A 13,701-nucleotide genomic window follows, 5' to 3' on the forward strand; every position below is an offset into this window, starting at 1 on the left:
CTTTTCTCCATGAACTGGCATGACAGTCCTTGACAAGTTTTATTTGGCTCTAGGATCCAGCCCCAAATGTGTAGGAACCAGTTTCCTTTCAGTCTTCAGGGTTCTGTATCTTAATTTCCCAATACTAGGTGCCACAATGAAATTTCTAGGCACCATGGTGAGCTGGCACCTGGGATATGTCAAGTCCTTGGGTATGATACAAGGTCAATTCTGTTTAAAAGCACCCCACAAGTCAATGTGGAACAACCAAAGAAAGACAGGAAACGGCATATTTCTTTGCTATATGTGAAAAGTAATTCTCTGAGTTGCTCTTGTGTATTTTGGGAGGCTTCTTTACAAATGTTATTAGATAGAAAATTCTGACTTGCAGGCAGGAAAGTGTATCAATTTTTCTTTTACTACAATTTGCAAATCTGTTTCTTTGGAAACAAGATAGATAACAAGATAACTGGAGGAGGTAAGAGATGCTTCCAGTTCTTTTTTTTTTTTTTTTGTAGAGCCTTGTAGTTTAGCCTTGAAAGAATGATTCATAAATAGTGAGTATCCTTTGGATATTGAAAGAATAAAAGCTAAGGAAAAAATCAATTAGTTTTATCTCGTAAAGCTTAGGTGGGTTGAGCCCTGCCCCAGAATTGCTGCACAACCACCAGCTTGCCCTGATGCGGCATAATATGCTCACGGCTCATGCATCCTTAGGGTGAGGAGTTCTGTCTTCCTTTCCTTTGCAGGTGCAGGAAAACTGTACTTATTTCCATTTCTAATATTTCAAATAATGCTGGTTTCAGATTTCAGCTCTTCCATTTTGGCTATCCTTGAATACAGATAAATGCATGAAGCTGCCTTATACTGAATCAGACCCTCGGTCCATAAAGGTCAGTCTTGTCTACTAAGGACTCAGTTAAGGTGTTTTATATCACCTGCCTCCGGGTCCTTATTTAACTGGAGATGCCAGGTATTGACCTTTGAATGCTCCGCATGCAGAGCAGATGCTCTACCACTGAGTCAGGGCCCTCCTCTCCTTCTCCTGCTTACAGCATTTCATTTCTATTGTAAAATTCCAGTATTTAACCACAACAGAAACACAGGGGAAATGGTAGAGGGAATCTCTTTGCATTCCTGAGCCCAGAAGACAAAGGGGCAGAGAAAGACAGATTTAGTATTGTGACAAATACTTTTTTTTTTTTTTTGGGGGGGGGGGCTTATTATTTATTTATTATTGTTAAGTAGCAAAATGAATCAGACACATTAATCTGTATGAAGGACCCATTTCTGGCAAGGACAGTTGTGCATTTCCAGTGGTCAACAGAAGCCATGCACATGGATTGGACACATGTAATCAGGGACTGATTTGTAGAAAAAGAGGTGGTGGAGCTCATCCAGGGATTGTTATGCAGCTGCACCTACTATTCAATGGACAAGGAGGTGGAACTCTCAGAAAGGTGCAGCAGCTGCGCTCCTGTGAGCTCCCACTGAATCTGAGGCCTGCATGTAATGATTCCCATTGTAATGCCACCTTATTGCATGGCTGGAGAGAGGACTGACAAGGGGGTGAAGGGGAGGATGGTGGAAGCAGCAAAGGAGGAGGAGCACTCTCCATGAAATCAACAACAGAAATTCACTCTCTAGGCCCCCAATCTACCACAATACTCAGGAATACCTGTAAGAGTACCTGTGGAAAATGCCAGGTCTGGGTAGGTCCACAGCTCACCACAAACCTCAGGGGAGGATGACTTTGAGCTGTGTCTGTCCCACTGCATGCAGTCCTTCACCTTCATCTGCACAACCTTCAGTCAAAGAATGACTCGCACACACACACATGTTGTTTACCAGAAAAACGGCAGAGTTTACCATCAACTGCAGAGTTTGTTAGCTATGGTAGTTAGCTGAAGAATTCTTTCCTCTTTTTTTGTCTTTTGCATGTACACACATGATCAGACTTACTTGGCAGCAGCATCTTTCTTCAACTGTTCATGCTTCATAAGAAGGTTTTTCCTATCCTGGAAAGCTTTTCGGACTTTGTACCCTTTATAGACCGCCTGGATTTTGACTGCTGCAATATCCTGTATGGCTGCGATGGATAAAGCACCGTGCTCCAGCATGAACTGAATGACTTCATGATGACCTCCAAGCAATGCATAATCAAGTGGAGTGTACCTAAAAAAGTAAGGAAATGCCAGTGAATAATTTAAAAAAAAAAAGTCCCAAATGATGCCCCAGGCCATATGGATGTGGAGTATTACAGCACTGTATGCTAAAGTAGTTGAACCTGATATTGGCCATAGTTGAAAGGTGGAGAAAAACAGGTTGCTTACCTGTAACTGATGATCTTTGAGTGGTCACCTGTGCAGTCACACACGGGTTTGGGCCCTGGCTCCAATCTGACTTGGGAGAACTGCAATAACTAGTATCAGTGTTTTTCTGGGTGGGTTTTCCCCTCTGCTTTAGGGAGCAGGCAGCTGAGCATGCCCAGAGGTGAAGAGAAAGCTCTGCCCCCACTCAGTTTCTTCCAGCCGCTGCTGGCAAGGCCATCAGAAGGCAAGTAGACAGAGATGCCAGCAGTCGGGAAGGCTGGGCGGGACGTGTGTGACTGCACAGATGACCACTCAAAGATCATCAGTTACAGGAAAGCAACCTGTTTATCTTCTTCATGGTCCCTGTGCAGTCCCATGCTTGGGTAACTAGTGAGCTGTGAGATTGGATGGGGGGTGCTGGCATGAAACACTGAGACCTGTAAGCCAAACAAAAGGTGAAACAAGTATATTACCTTACAGGGTCACCAGCCACATGTAGATGTCAATGGAAGACTGACTTCAGACCAACTGGCGAAGGGAGCATCCCTCCATGCACAGACACCAAGGGCATAAAGCCACAAGCATTGGACGATGACAAAGAAAGAGGAGAAGAAAGCTGAAGAAAGCTGATGAGTTTTGGGAATGCTCAGGTCAACAAACTGGAGAAGACGCAACAAGGTCTGAACAGGGCGGTGATAAAGAAGAAACTGAGTGAGGGGGGGAGCTGTTTTCTCAGCTCCAGGCATGCTCAGCAGCTGTGCTCTCCAGAGCAGGGGGGAAAGCGTACCAAAAAAACCCCCTGATGCTAGCTACTGCAGTTCTCTGAGATGGGATTGGAGCCAGGGCTCAAATCCAAGTGTATGACTGCACAGGAACCACAAAGAAGATCAGGAGAAGGCAGCCATTGCCTGAGACAGCCAGGAAAGAAGGCAGGAAGCTGGTGTAGCCGTGTTCTTGCTTTCTCTGGTAAGTAGAAATAAAGTGGAGCAGAAGGGGTAAGTGAACAGCAGTGGCAACAAGATTTCAGTGTATACAGAGAATTTCAATGTATACAGCTTCTCCTAGCTCAGTGGCACTATGCTGAAAGGTCTGTCACCAAATTAATTTCTATTTCAGGGATTCAGTTCTAAAATGTGCTATAAGTTCCCTTTCTAGGCAAGTATTAAAGGCATAAGAATTTTGGCCTATGCTGAATTTTACATACCTACTTAGACACTACATCTATGCAATCTTTACTGTTTACAGGAAACTTATTTAAGAACAAAGCTTATAGATCTGTTGTGTTGTCTCACAGAACTGGGGAAGAAGAAGGAAAACAGGTTGCTTACCTGTAACTGATGAACATATGAAGCTGCCTTATACTGAATCAGACCCTTGGTCCATCAAAGTCAGTATTGTCTTCTCAGACTGGCAGCGGCTCTCCAGGGTCTCAAGCTGAGGTTTTTCATACCTATTTGCCTGGACCCTTTTTTGGAGATACCAGGGATTGAACCTGGGACCTTCTGCTTCCCAAGCAGATGCTCTACCACTGAGCCACCGTCCCTCCCCGTTGATCTTTGAGTGGTCATCTGTGCAGTCACACACATGGGTCTTGCCGCAGGCAACGGATCCATACCTTGGAGTCTCCAATAGCTCACCTAGAGCGTTTTTTGGCGCACTTTCCGCTTGCCCTGGGGAGCAGGCATCGACTGCGCATGCCTGGAGCGAGCTGGAGGCGCCATTCCCACTCATTTTCTTCCAGCCGCTACTGAGAGTCTACAAAGGTAAAAACCAAGGCAGAAAAAGCCAGCAGAGGGGAAGGCTAGGTGGGCGTGTGTGACTGCACAGATGACCACTCGAAGATCATCAGTTACAGGTAAGCAACCTGTTTATCTTCATCGTGGTCTCTGTGCAGTCCCACACATGGGTGACTAGCAAGCTGAACATCAAAAGGAAGGTGGGTGCTGGCAACAAAAAGACATTTCCATACTTACAATGTATGCTTGCACTCACCTGGGGTGATTTCAGTGGAAGATGGACCTGAGGACCGCTTGGCCGAAGGAGGCGTCCCGTCTGGCACGAACATCCAAAGCATAGTGCGAGACGAACGTGGAAGGCGAGAACCATGATGCAACAGCACAGACGTCCTCTAAGGAGACACCCTCCAGGAAGGCCGAAGAAGTCAAGACTGTTCTAGTCAAGTGAGCCTTAAGGTAAAGGTTGCTTAGCAACTTCGTAACACAACCGGATTGCGATGGATACCCACTTAGAGTGTCTCTGGGTAAAAATTTTGTGTCCTCTTTGAGGATTGCCGTAGGCCACAAATAAGTTAGGGTCCTTACGGAACGGTTGTGTACGAGAGAGGTAAAAGGACAAAGCTCTTCTGACATCAACAGTGTGTAGAGCTCTTTGTCCAGAGTCTTTAGGATTAGGAAAAAACGTGGGCAACGAAGTAGAAGTTGAAAGATGAAATTTTGATACAACCTTGGGTAAGAAAGCAGGATCCGCTCTCAGGACCACTTTGTTCCCCCGATGATGAGGAGGAACATGTTCTATGACATTTTTTTTGAGCAAGTCCAGAATCTCTTGTTTGAGTTGAGGGGAGGGTGGAGTAACAGTGAAGTAGTGGTGGTGAGGTGGCAAAATGAACTCGATTGCGTAACCTAGGCAGATTATGGTGAGCACCCAAGAGTTTGTGATGATTGAGCTCCAGGTTGGATAGAATGGGAGAAGACGTGTTTGATAGCAGGGGTTCAGCTGTTGAGTGAGATGCAGAGGGGAGTCAAAGAGACTGCTTGGCTGGCTGAGAAGACTTCTTTGTCTGCTGAGAGCGTGGCCTCTGTTGGAAGCATTGCTTTTGTTGGGAGGGGGGTTCCTCTTCCAGTAATCGGATTGCTTAGGAGAGCGTTGACGCCTCTGAAAAGATGGTCTCCAGAGCTTAGGTCGATTGAACTTCTGGCAGGCTGACTGAGAGACTCCAAGGTGCTTCATTCTCTTGCGGCCGTCATCTACCGAAGTGAGGACTTCATCAGTGGATGCATGCAAGAGGCCAAGACCATCAAAAGGTCTTTGATTTTTTGTTTAATATCGGGTTGCAGGTTGGTTGACCCCAGCCAGGCGTGTCGACGCAATGCCACCGATGAAGCAAACACTCTAGATGAGCAGGAAACGGCATGTCTGATGATGTTAATCTGCTGTTTCGAGACTCGTGATAGCTCAGAGACTAAATTAGATGCAGCTCTCTGAGAAGTCTCAGGCAGAGAAGGAATGAGAAGAGTAAACTGGTTGGCGAGATTAAATGTATATGCCGCAAAATAAGCCAAGTAATTATTAAGCTTGGAATTAGTAGAGGCAAGGTTGTAAATCTTGCGAGCCAAGGTGCCCAACTTCTGGCCCTCACGATCGGGAGGAGTAGGGTGTCTGGATAGTTTTGCTTTAGTCGCTGAGTGCACGATTATGGAGTTTGGAGCAGGATGGGAGGCTAAAAATTTAGACTCAGGAGCATGTACTCTGTACAGGGAGTCAAAGCGCTTCGAAGTAGGTGGAATCGAAGCAGGTTTGTCCCAGGCCTCACGCAGACCTTCCAAGTGCACTGGCAACACAGGTAGGAGAGACCCCGCTGGGAAATCTGCCTGAACTAGATCGTGGACTATGTCAGAAACCTTGGGTGAGTCAGAAGGAAGAGTAACATTCAAGGCTTCAGCCATGGTAGTAATCAGGTTAAGGTAGGCCTTCGAACCGTCTGATGGAGAAAGACGGGCTGGCTGCGTGGAATCCGAGGCAGGAGAGTCAAGAGGATCTTCGGAATCAGAAGAGCCTGAGTGTCAAGCATTGTTTAATCTTTCTCTGACTGTCTATTTTTGACTGAATATAACTGCCATGTTTTAAAGATACTCCTAACCCTGAATTAAGCTTGGGCACATCAAAGTAGGAAAGTAGCAAACACCCCTTTTGCGCCTCTTTCGCTTTTACTAACAAATGCAGGAATTTGCTCTTTGAAGATAAAGCCTCCAGGGACAGTTTCCCAGGCCAGTCCTGGACCCAGGAAGAATAACCACGGGAGATAAGGAAGTTACTGTGTGAACTTTCACACATGAATGCAGGATTGTTTAGAGTTTGTAGCAATGTTTAGAGAACAATGTTTAGAGAACATGCATTCTACTGTTACTTTGTATCAGTTCTAATACCTAGCTCAATAGAGCCACATGGATTATCAATAAACCATACTTTGTTTCAACTCAAGGACTGGTTACTTTGAAAATTGCATGCTTGACACTGAGCTGTCCCCATCGGATTGGGATTCCTCGGTTTCAGGAGAGATCAGAGGCTTGGTAGGTGCAGATGTGGATGCACGTTCCTCGGAAGATTTAGACTTTTCTTGTAAGGCAGTCGAAGTCATGGCCGATGTAGAAGTCGTGGCCAGAGCAGCAGATGTGGCGGAAGCTGTGCGGGGTATAAAAGGTTCTCGGTACCGAGGAGGTTCACGGACTTGAAGGGCTTCACGGTCTCGAGAAGAGAGATACTCCGGGTCTCGGGTTCGAGAAGGCTCATGGTACCGAGGAGATTCGAAGTCATGGATTCAAGGTGTTGATACATTACGGCTGTGGGATGTGACCTCAAATTCATGGTACCGAGAGCGACGGAAACCTTCATCCGAGGGGGAACGGGAGTAGCAATGGTACACCCGGTGATGTCTGGGAGATGGTGATCTGGAGAGTGAGGAATATTCATATCGACCCCTCTGGTAATAGTCCTGGTATTCACGGTAGACTGGAGAGCATGAATGGAAATCACGATGTCAAACCAGTGAGCGGGATCAGACATGCTGGGTGGAAACCTGTGTCGACGACTCTCTGTAGAGAGGAGAAACTCCGATGTCTCGAAAGGATCCAGCCTGTAGCAAAGACCGGGGATGCTCCTGAGAGAAAGTCGGATCTGAACGGGGGTTGGGTTCGTGGATGTCGAACGGCACCACGCTATGGACCGAGGGCGAGTGAGGTCGAACCGGTATAACCTCGACTGCAGCTGGGGAGTGAGGAGTGAGATGAGGCATATCGGAGATGACGTTGGAAGGTGCCAAAAGCTCTGGTGGAACAAGAGGTTGGATCAGAGCTGAGTGTGTGGAAACCGACGCCATCGATGTCGCTACAGCAGTCAAAGTGGTGGCCCTCGGGGAAGTTGTCGAAGTCGACCTTGTCAGATCGCGGGATTTCTTCGAGGCCGAGGCAGACGAATCGGTATGGCGAGACTTCTTCGAAGCCTTGTGGCCGGTGTCGGAGTGCTTGGATGGTCTCTTGTCGGACTTATGCTTCTTGTGAAGTTGAGGAGCAGCCAACACAGCCGAATCTCCCACTCGGTGTGGGGGAGGCGGCGAATTAGAGCTGGGCATAGCCCGAAGAGATTTTTTGAGCAGGAAACTTTGAAGTCTGGCCGCTCAGTTTTTTCGCGCTTGTTTACCAAAGCTGGCGCAATGAGGGCAAGTATCTACCCGATGACGTTCACCCAAGCAGAAAAGACAGGATGAATGTCCGTCTGAAGTAGGGATTTTAGATCCACACCTCAGACACTTTTTGAAAGTAATTTTCCCTTCCATACGCTCCAGACAAGGGAGGGGAAGGAGGGGAGAAAAATAGGAAAAGGAAAGCGCAGAAACAAGGGCTTTTTTTAAAAAATTTTTTTATAAGGACGAAAAATGATAGAAGAAAGGTAAGAGAAAAAGGAGAATATGATACCAAACAGGAGAAGACGAGCTGAGGAGAAGACAAGCTGAGGAGAGAGGAACGCAGCAAGGTAGGTGTTGTCCGGGCGGCGGAAAGGAAGAAACTGAGTGGGAATGGCACCTCCTGCTTGCTCCAGGCATGCACAGTCGATGCCTGCTCCCCAGGGCGAGCGGAAAGCGCACCAAAAAACACTCTAGGCGAGCTATTGGAGACTCCGAGGTATGAATCCGTTGCCTGCGGCAAGACCCAATGTGTGGGACTGCACAGAGACCACGATGAAGATTTGCAGATTTATACTCCGCCTTTCTCTCTGAAACAGAAACTCAGAGCGGCTTACAATCTCCTATATCTTCTCCCCCCACAACAGACACCCTGTGAGGTGGGTGCGGCTGAGAGGGTTCTCATAGTAGCTGCCCTTTCAAGGACAACTCCTGCGAGAGCTATGGCTGACCCAAGGCCTTTCTAGCAGGTACAAGTGGAGGAGTAGGGAATCAAACCCGGTTCTCCCAGATTCTGCGCACTTAACCACTACACCAAACTGGAAGGGTCCACAATCTCCTGGAAGATCAAAAGTAGAGGAATGTCACCAAGACTCCTGTATTTTATGTATCAGAAGGACAAAAGAGATCCCTTCCTCTCAACCAAGGTTTCCATACACACTACCTTGTGCTGTACTTGTGAATCACGTTTGTTAGCTGTACTTGGGAGGTATGAATATAGTAGCTCTATCAAAACAAGATACCACAAGCTACTATTCGAGCAAATTTAAAGTCAAGATCAGGACCATCTGTTAGGGAACCGATGAGCATTCTGTTAATACAGTAATATTAAATATTATTTCTGGTTTTTATTGCAAATCATTAGAACAGCCTTTTAAAAATGGTGAAAACTGATTAAGACTGTAGATGAAAAGGAAAAAGGAACGGAAAGGTCCCCTGTGCAAGCATTTCCGACTCTGGGGTGACGTTGCTTTCACAACGTTTTCATGGCAGACTTTTTTACAGGGTGGTTTGCCATTGCCTTCCCAAGTCATCTACACTTTCCCCCCAGCAAGCTGGGTACTCATTTTACCAACCTCGGAAGGATGGAAGGCTGAGTTAACCTCAAGTCGGCTACCTGAAAACCCAGCTTCTGCCGGGGATCGAACTCAGGTCGTGAGCGGAGTTTAGGACTGCAGTACTGCAGCTTTAACACTCTGCGCCACAAGGATTTGAAAAGAGACCTAACGAAAAGTCCAGTTGCTAAGAGGAAGAGACCAACACAAAAAAATGGAAGGAATCAGCAAAGGAAGGAAGAGAAATAGGAATTACGTGTGAAACACAATTACTGAATATAATGAGTCAAGTTACACTGAGTCTAGGCATATTAAAAGCACTGCTGTATTCCTGGTTGTTTCATATAAGACATCACAGTTATGATTGACTGGTAGGGTTACTAACTCCAAGTTGGGAAATTCCTGGAGATTTAGGGGCACAGCCTGGGAAAGGTGGGATTTGGGGAGAGGAGGAACATCAGCAGGGAGTAATACCATAGAGTCCACACTCCAAGCAGCCATTTCCTCTAGGGGATTTGATCTTTGTAGTCTGGCAATGAGGTGTAATTCCAGGGTATCCCCAGACTGCAGCTAAAGATTAGCAACCCTATAGGTAAAAGTGATCATTTGATTTTCATTTTTAGATTTCTTTTCATTTGGTTTTTTTTTTTGCATTCATTTTTAGATTTTTTGGTTTGATTTCCACAGGAAACAGACTTCTCACTATAGCTTTTTCCCCATCCAGTTTGGATGAAATTCTTTGAGTTTGTGGCCCAGCAGAGTTCCAGTTTCGTAGGTATATTTTGCATGGCAGAACAGGCAGAGGGAGGTCTTTGCTCCCCAAGAAGGCAAACAGAGTGACACAGCAGGTAGTGGTTAGCAATTCCACCCCCACCCCCCCACAAAGAAGACATGCAACATTACAGAGTGGGCAGAGAGAGGGTTATGAGTATGACTGCCCCTGAAAAGGAAGGCGGTGTTGTAAAAGACAAGTAGAAGCCCCCACCCCCCCTGAATATAACAACTGTTTTAAAATGTTGGCACTTAATTTTTGGATGATCATTCGGTAAAGGCCTGGTGATGAAGTTTTAGTATATGGCCAGTACAATTTCTTAACATATTCATCTAAAATCATTTTCTAAACTTTAGCAAACATTCAGCAGATACCAGTGGTTTCTCCAATATGAACCTACTCAGTCCATCTTCAGAAGCCTTGCCTTGGTTGCCTCTGCCGTCTGAGGTTAGATGGGTGGGGAGATGAAACCTTTGGAACTAGATCTGTCTGTCTCCCTCCATTGGTGTCTTCTGCCAGTGGGTGAAGACTTTTTTCTTTTGTTTGGCATAATTCTAATAACCATTATTGGCCCGCCTCCTTGGTTCTTTTATTATTTGCTTTTTATTGAATTATTCAAAATTTTAGAATGTTGTTTTCAAGTGTTTTAATGTTCTTATGTGTGTCTTGTGGGCCCTGATAAGGTGGAAAGGCGGCCTTAAAAATTTAAATAAATAAATGCCATATAAAACAAGGTGGGGAGAAGGAGGAAGGGGAGGGGATGGGGAAGGAGGAGGAGAAGAAAGAAGAGGAGGAGGAGAAGGATTTGTACTCCACCCTTCACTACCCAAAGGGATCTCAGAGCGGCTTACAATTTCCTTCCCCTTCCCCTCTCCACAACATACACCCTGTGAGGCAGGTGGAGCTGAGAGATCTCTAACTGAAACTGCTCTTGAGAGGAATAGCTCTGCGAGAACTTGTGACTGACTAAATATCACATCAGCAGGTGCGCATGGAGGAGTGGTGTATCATGGGTGCTGGGGACCCTGCAGAAGAAGCCGAGCCTGCAGAAGGAACTGTGCCCCTGCCACCTGCACCAGTGCCCCTGCCTCCTGCTGAAGATCCAAGCCCCCCTGCCTCGCCCTCTCGGGTGGCTCGTGTGCATGACCGCCTTCGTCGGGACCTCAGGATCGGAGGAGGGCGGCACGCTCACAAGCAAGACGCTCCCTGAGCCCTGAGTGTTGAAAGGATTCTGGCCCTTCTAAGTGTGAGGATGCTTAAGTTTCGGCAGGATCCTGGCTGCTGCTCTGAGACAGCAATTAGCCCAAATGAGCAACAGGCAGCAGAGGGCTATATAGCTGTGGGCTTTGGGAGCAGGCTTTGTGGAAGCAACTAGTCACATACCTGACATCCTAGCATCCACTCCGGCTCTTGACTTTGGCTTTTGGATTCCTGACTTTGGCTTGGACCTCTGGACCCCCTGACTTCGGCTTCGGAACCTCTGACCTGTGATACCTGGATTACGATTCTGTTTTGGCGCCTTGGACCCACCTTGCTCACCAGTTGCAGACCCTGGACCGCCCCTGGACTTTGCCTGACTCAGCCCCAGCTCGTGACATGGTGAATCAAACCCAGTTCTCCCAGATAATAATCTGTGCACTTAACCACTACACCAAACTATACTTAACCACTACACCAAAAGGTTGGGCTTTTGCCCAGCAAGACTTCTGATTGGCTGTTGAAAGTTCGACTGGCTCTGATTTTTTTAAAAATGCTGCTTCGGCAGCAGCTGCCAATACAGCACAAAGTCTTCACTGCTTGACTGAAAGTAAGCTGTGGCAGCCATTTTGTGGGCGGCTCCACCTTCTGCGACAGCCATTTTGTGGCTGTGCCCACCATGGGGCCAGCGCTGAACTTGCTGATCGCTCTGGAAAGCTGGCTTCAGAGCGGCTTTTTCTGCCGATCATGTGACCGGCACAGGGGGGCCGCCTTGCAAGAGCCCCAGGAGCCAGCTCTTTAATATTTCACCTGGTTGATGTGTGAGTAAGTGGTGGGAGGGAGAGGTGCCATGTGGAGGGGGTCTCCAGAGCCAGGGGGAGAAAAGTGGCGACGGAGAGAGTGGGGGCCGCCAGAGGAGGGGGCCCTCCATCCAAATTTTTTTCCCGTGCCCCCCCCCCTACTGAAATTTTCTGGCTATGGGCCTGCTCCTGATGTCAAGGCACTTATTCTGACCACTCTACCCAGGTTGTTGTTCATGAGGACTGGACGGACTTGATGACTGCAATGTCAAATACTGAAGCTGGCAAGAAAATAAGACATAAGATATCACCAGCCTTCATTCTGGTTAACTGTTATCATGCTTAGAGTCCAATTTTTCTTTCCCACATCCTTAATCATGTCCCTAAGAAACACTAAAACTCCAGTTATCATTAAGAAGAGAAAGACTGTGTCCTGCATGCTACAATGTGTTATTATGTCAGACAGTACTCAGAACAGCTGCAGAGCATCACAGTGACAGGACAGAAGAGATAAGGAAGCAGAATTTAATTACAGAAACTGGGACCTGACTTCAAAAATTAAGCTCCAGCCAAGCTTAGGTAAGACAAAAATGTTGATTTCCCTAATTCAGCACTGAAGTGTCATTGGTGAAAGCAGCCTTGGAAAGCAATTTGTATTAAACCATCAGGGTCTACCTACCCAAAGGACCAATTCTGCTCAGAGACATTCCACGGTCCTTTTTGAATGCTGGTTTACACAGCCTTTGGATGTATTTCAGAAGAGATTATTCAAAGCATATAAAACTAAACCTACATATGAATTTTGTTACAACGAAAAGAGGAGGAATAGAGTACGGTTGTGTGCATGTAAAAATTAATATCTCAACATAACACACACAGTCTTTTACTCCAAGATAGCACTGATTCCACTTCTGCACATCATATATTGTGTACCAGACTGATTACAGCTGACAATATTATTTATTATTTATTAACTTCTTTCATACCCTACCCTGCCTTTCTCCTCAATGGGCTCAAAATGGCTTACATCACACATGAAGCTGCCTTATACTGGATCAAAGCATCAGTCCATCAAGGCCAGTGTTGTCTACTCTGACTGGCAGCGGCTTTCCAGGGTCTCAGGCAGGGGTCTTTCACATCACTTAATGTCTGATTCCTTTCAACTGGAGATGGCAGAGGGTGGGTGGGGGGTTGAACCTGGGACCTTCTGCATGCCGCTCAGGTGCTCTACCACCGAGCCATGACCTTCATTCTCATCCACTTTATCAGCCCAGCAGCCTTGCAAGGTAGGTTAGGTTGAGTGTGTGTGAACAGCTCAAGGTGATTCATCAAGTTTCCATGGCAAAGTGCGAATCTGAACATGGGTCTCCAAGATGGTACACCACACAGGCTGTCATAACACTAGCCGTTTGCACAATGCTTCTGAATATCCAAAGTACGTCAACCTGTAATTTTCTTGTCAACCTTACAACAGTCTTGTGAGGTAAGTATCATTACCATGATATTACAGAAGGGAAAGGGGTTAAGCCTGAGAAAGGGGATTAGACAGATTAAAAGGAAGATAAACCTATCAGTGGCTACTAGATAGATTAATGGAAGATAAACCTACCAATGTTGACTGAAGGGAACCTCCACCTTCAGAGGCACTAAGCCTCTGAATCCCAGAGCCAGAAAGCAATATCAGGGGAAGGTGTCAGCCTCTATGCCCGGTTGTTGGCCAACCAGAGGAACTGGTTGGTCATTGTGTGAGACAGGAGGCTGGACTAGATTGGCCATTGGTCTGATCCAGCAGGGCTCTTATGTTCTTTAATCCACAAACATGGTTCATAGCAGAGGCAGGATTCAGTTCAGAGATAGTGTGATTCATTGCTTGGTCTCCTGGTCGTTC

The 13,701-nt window shown here is 46.6% G+C and overlaps 1 protein-coding gene across 1 annotated transcript in view; it reads right to left on the reverse strand.

Moving 5' to 3' along the window:
• Positions 1-13,701, reverse strand: part of INVS (inversin) — a 131,819-nt gene that overhangs the window by 36,055 nt on the left and 82,063 nt on the right. Inside the window, exon 12 of the mRNA XM_060247789.1 lies at positions 1,942-2,154. Coding sequence (XP_060103772.1) covers positions 1,942-2,154 — 213 coding nt within the window. The remainder of the gene's footprint in view (positions 1-1,941; positions 2,155-13,701) is intronic.

This window comes from Heteronotia binoei, chromosome 10 (genome assembly GCF_032191835.1).
Source record: "Heteronotia binoei isolate CCM8104 ecotype False Entrance Well chromosome 10, APGP_CSIRO_Hbin_v1, whole genome shotgun sequence".
Lineage (NCBI taxonomy): Eukaryota > Metazoa > Chordata > Lepidosauria > Squamata > Gekkonidae > Heteronotia > Heteronotia binoei.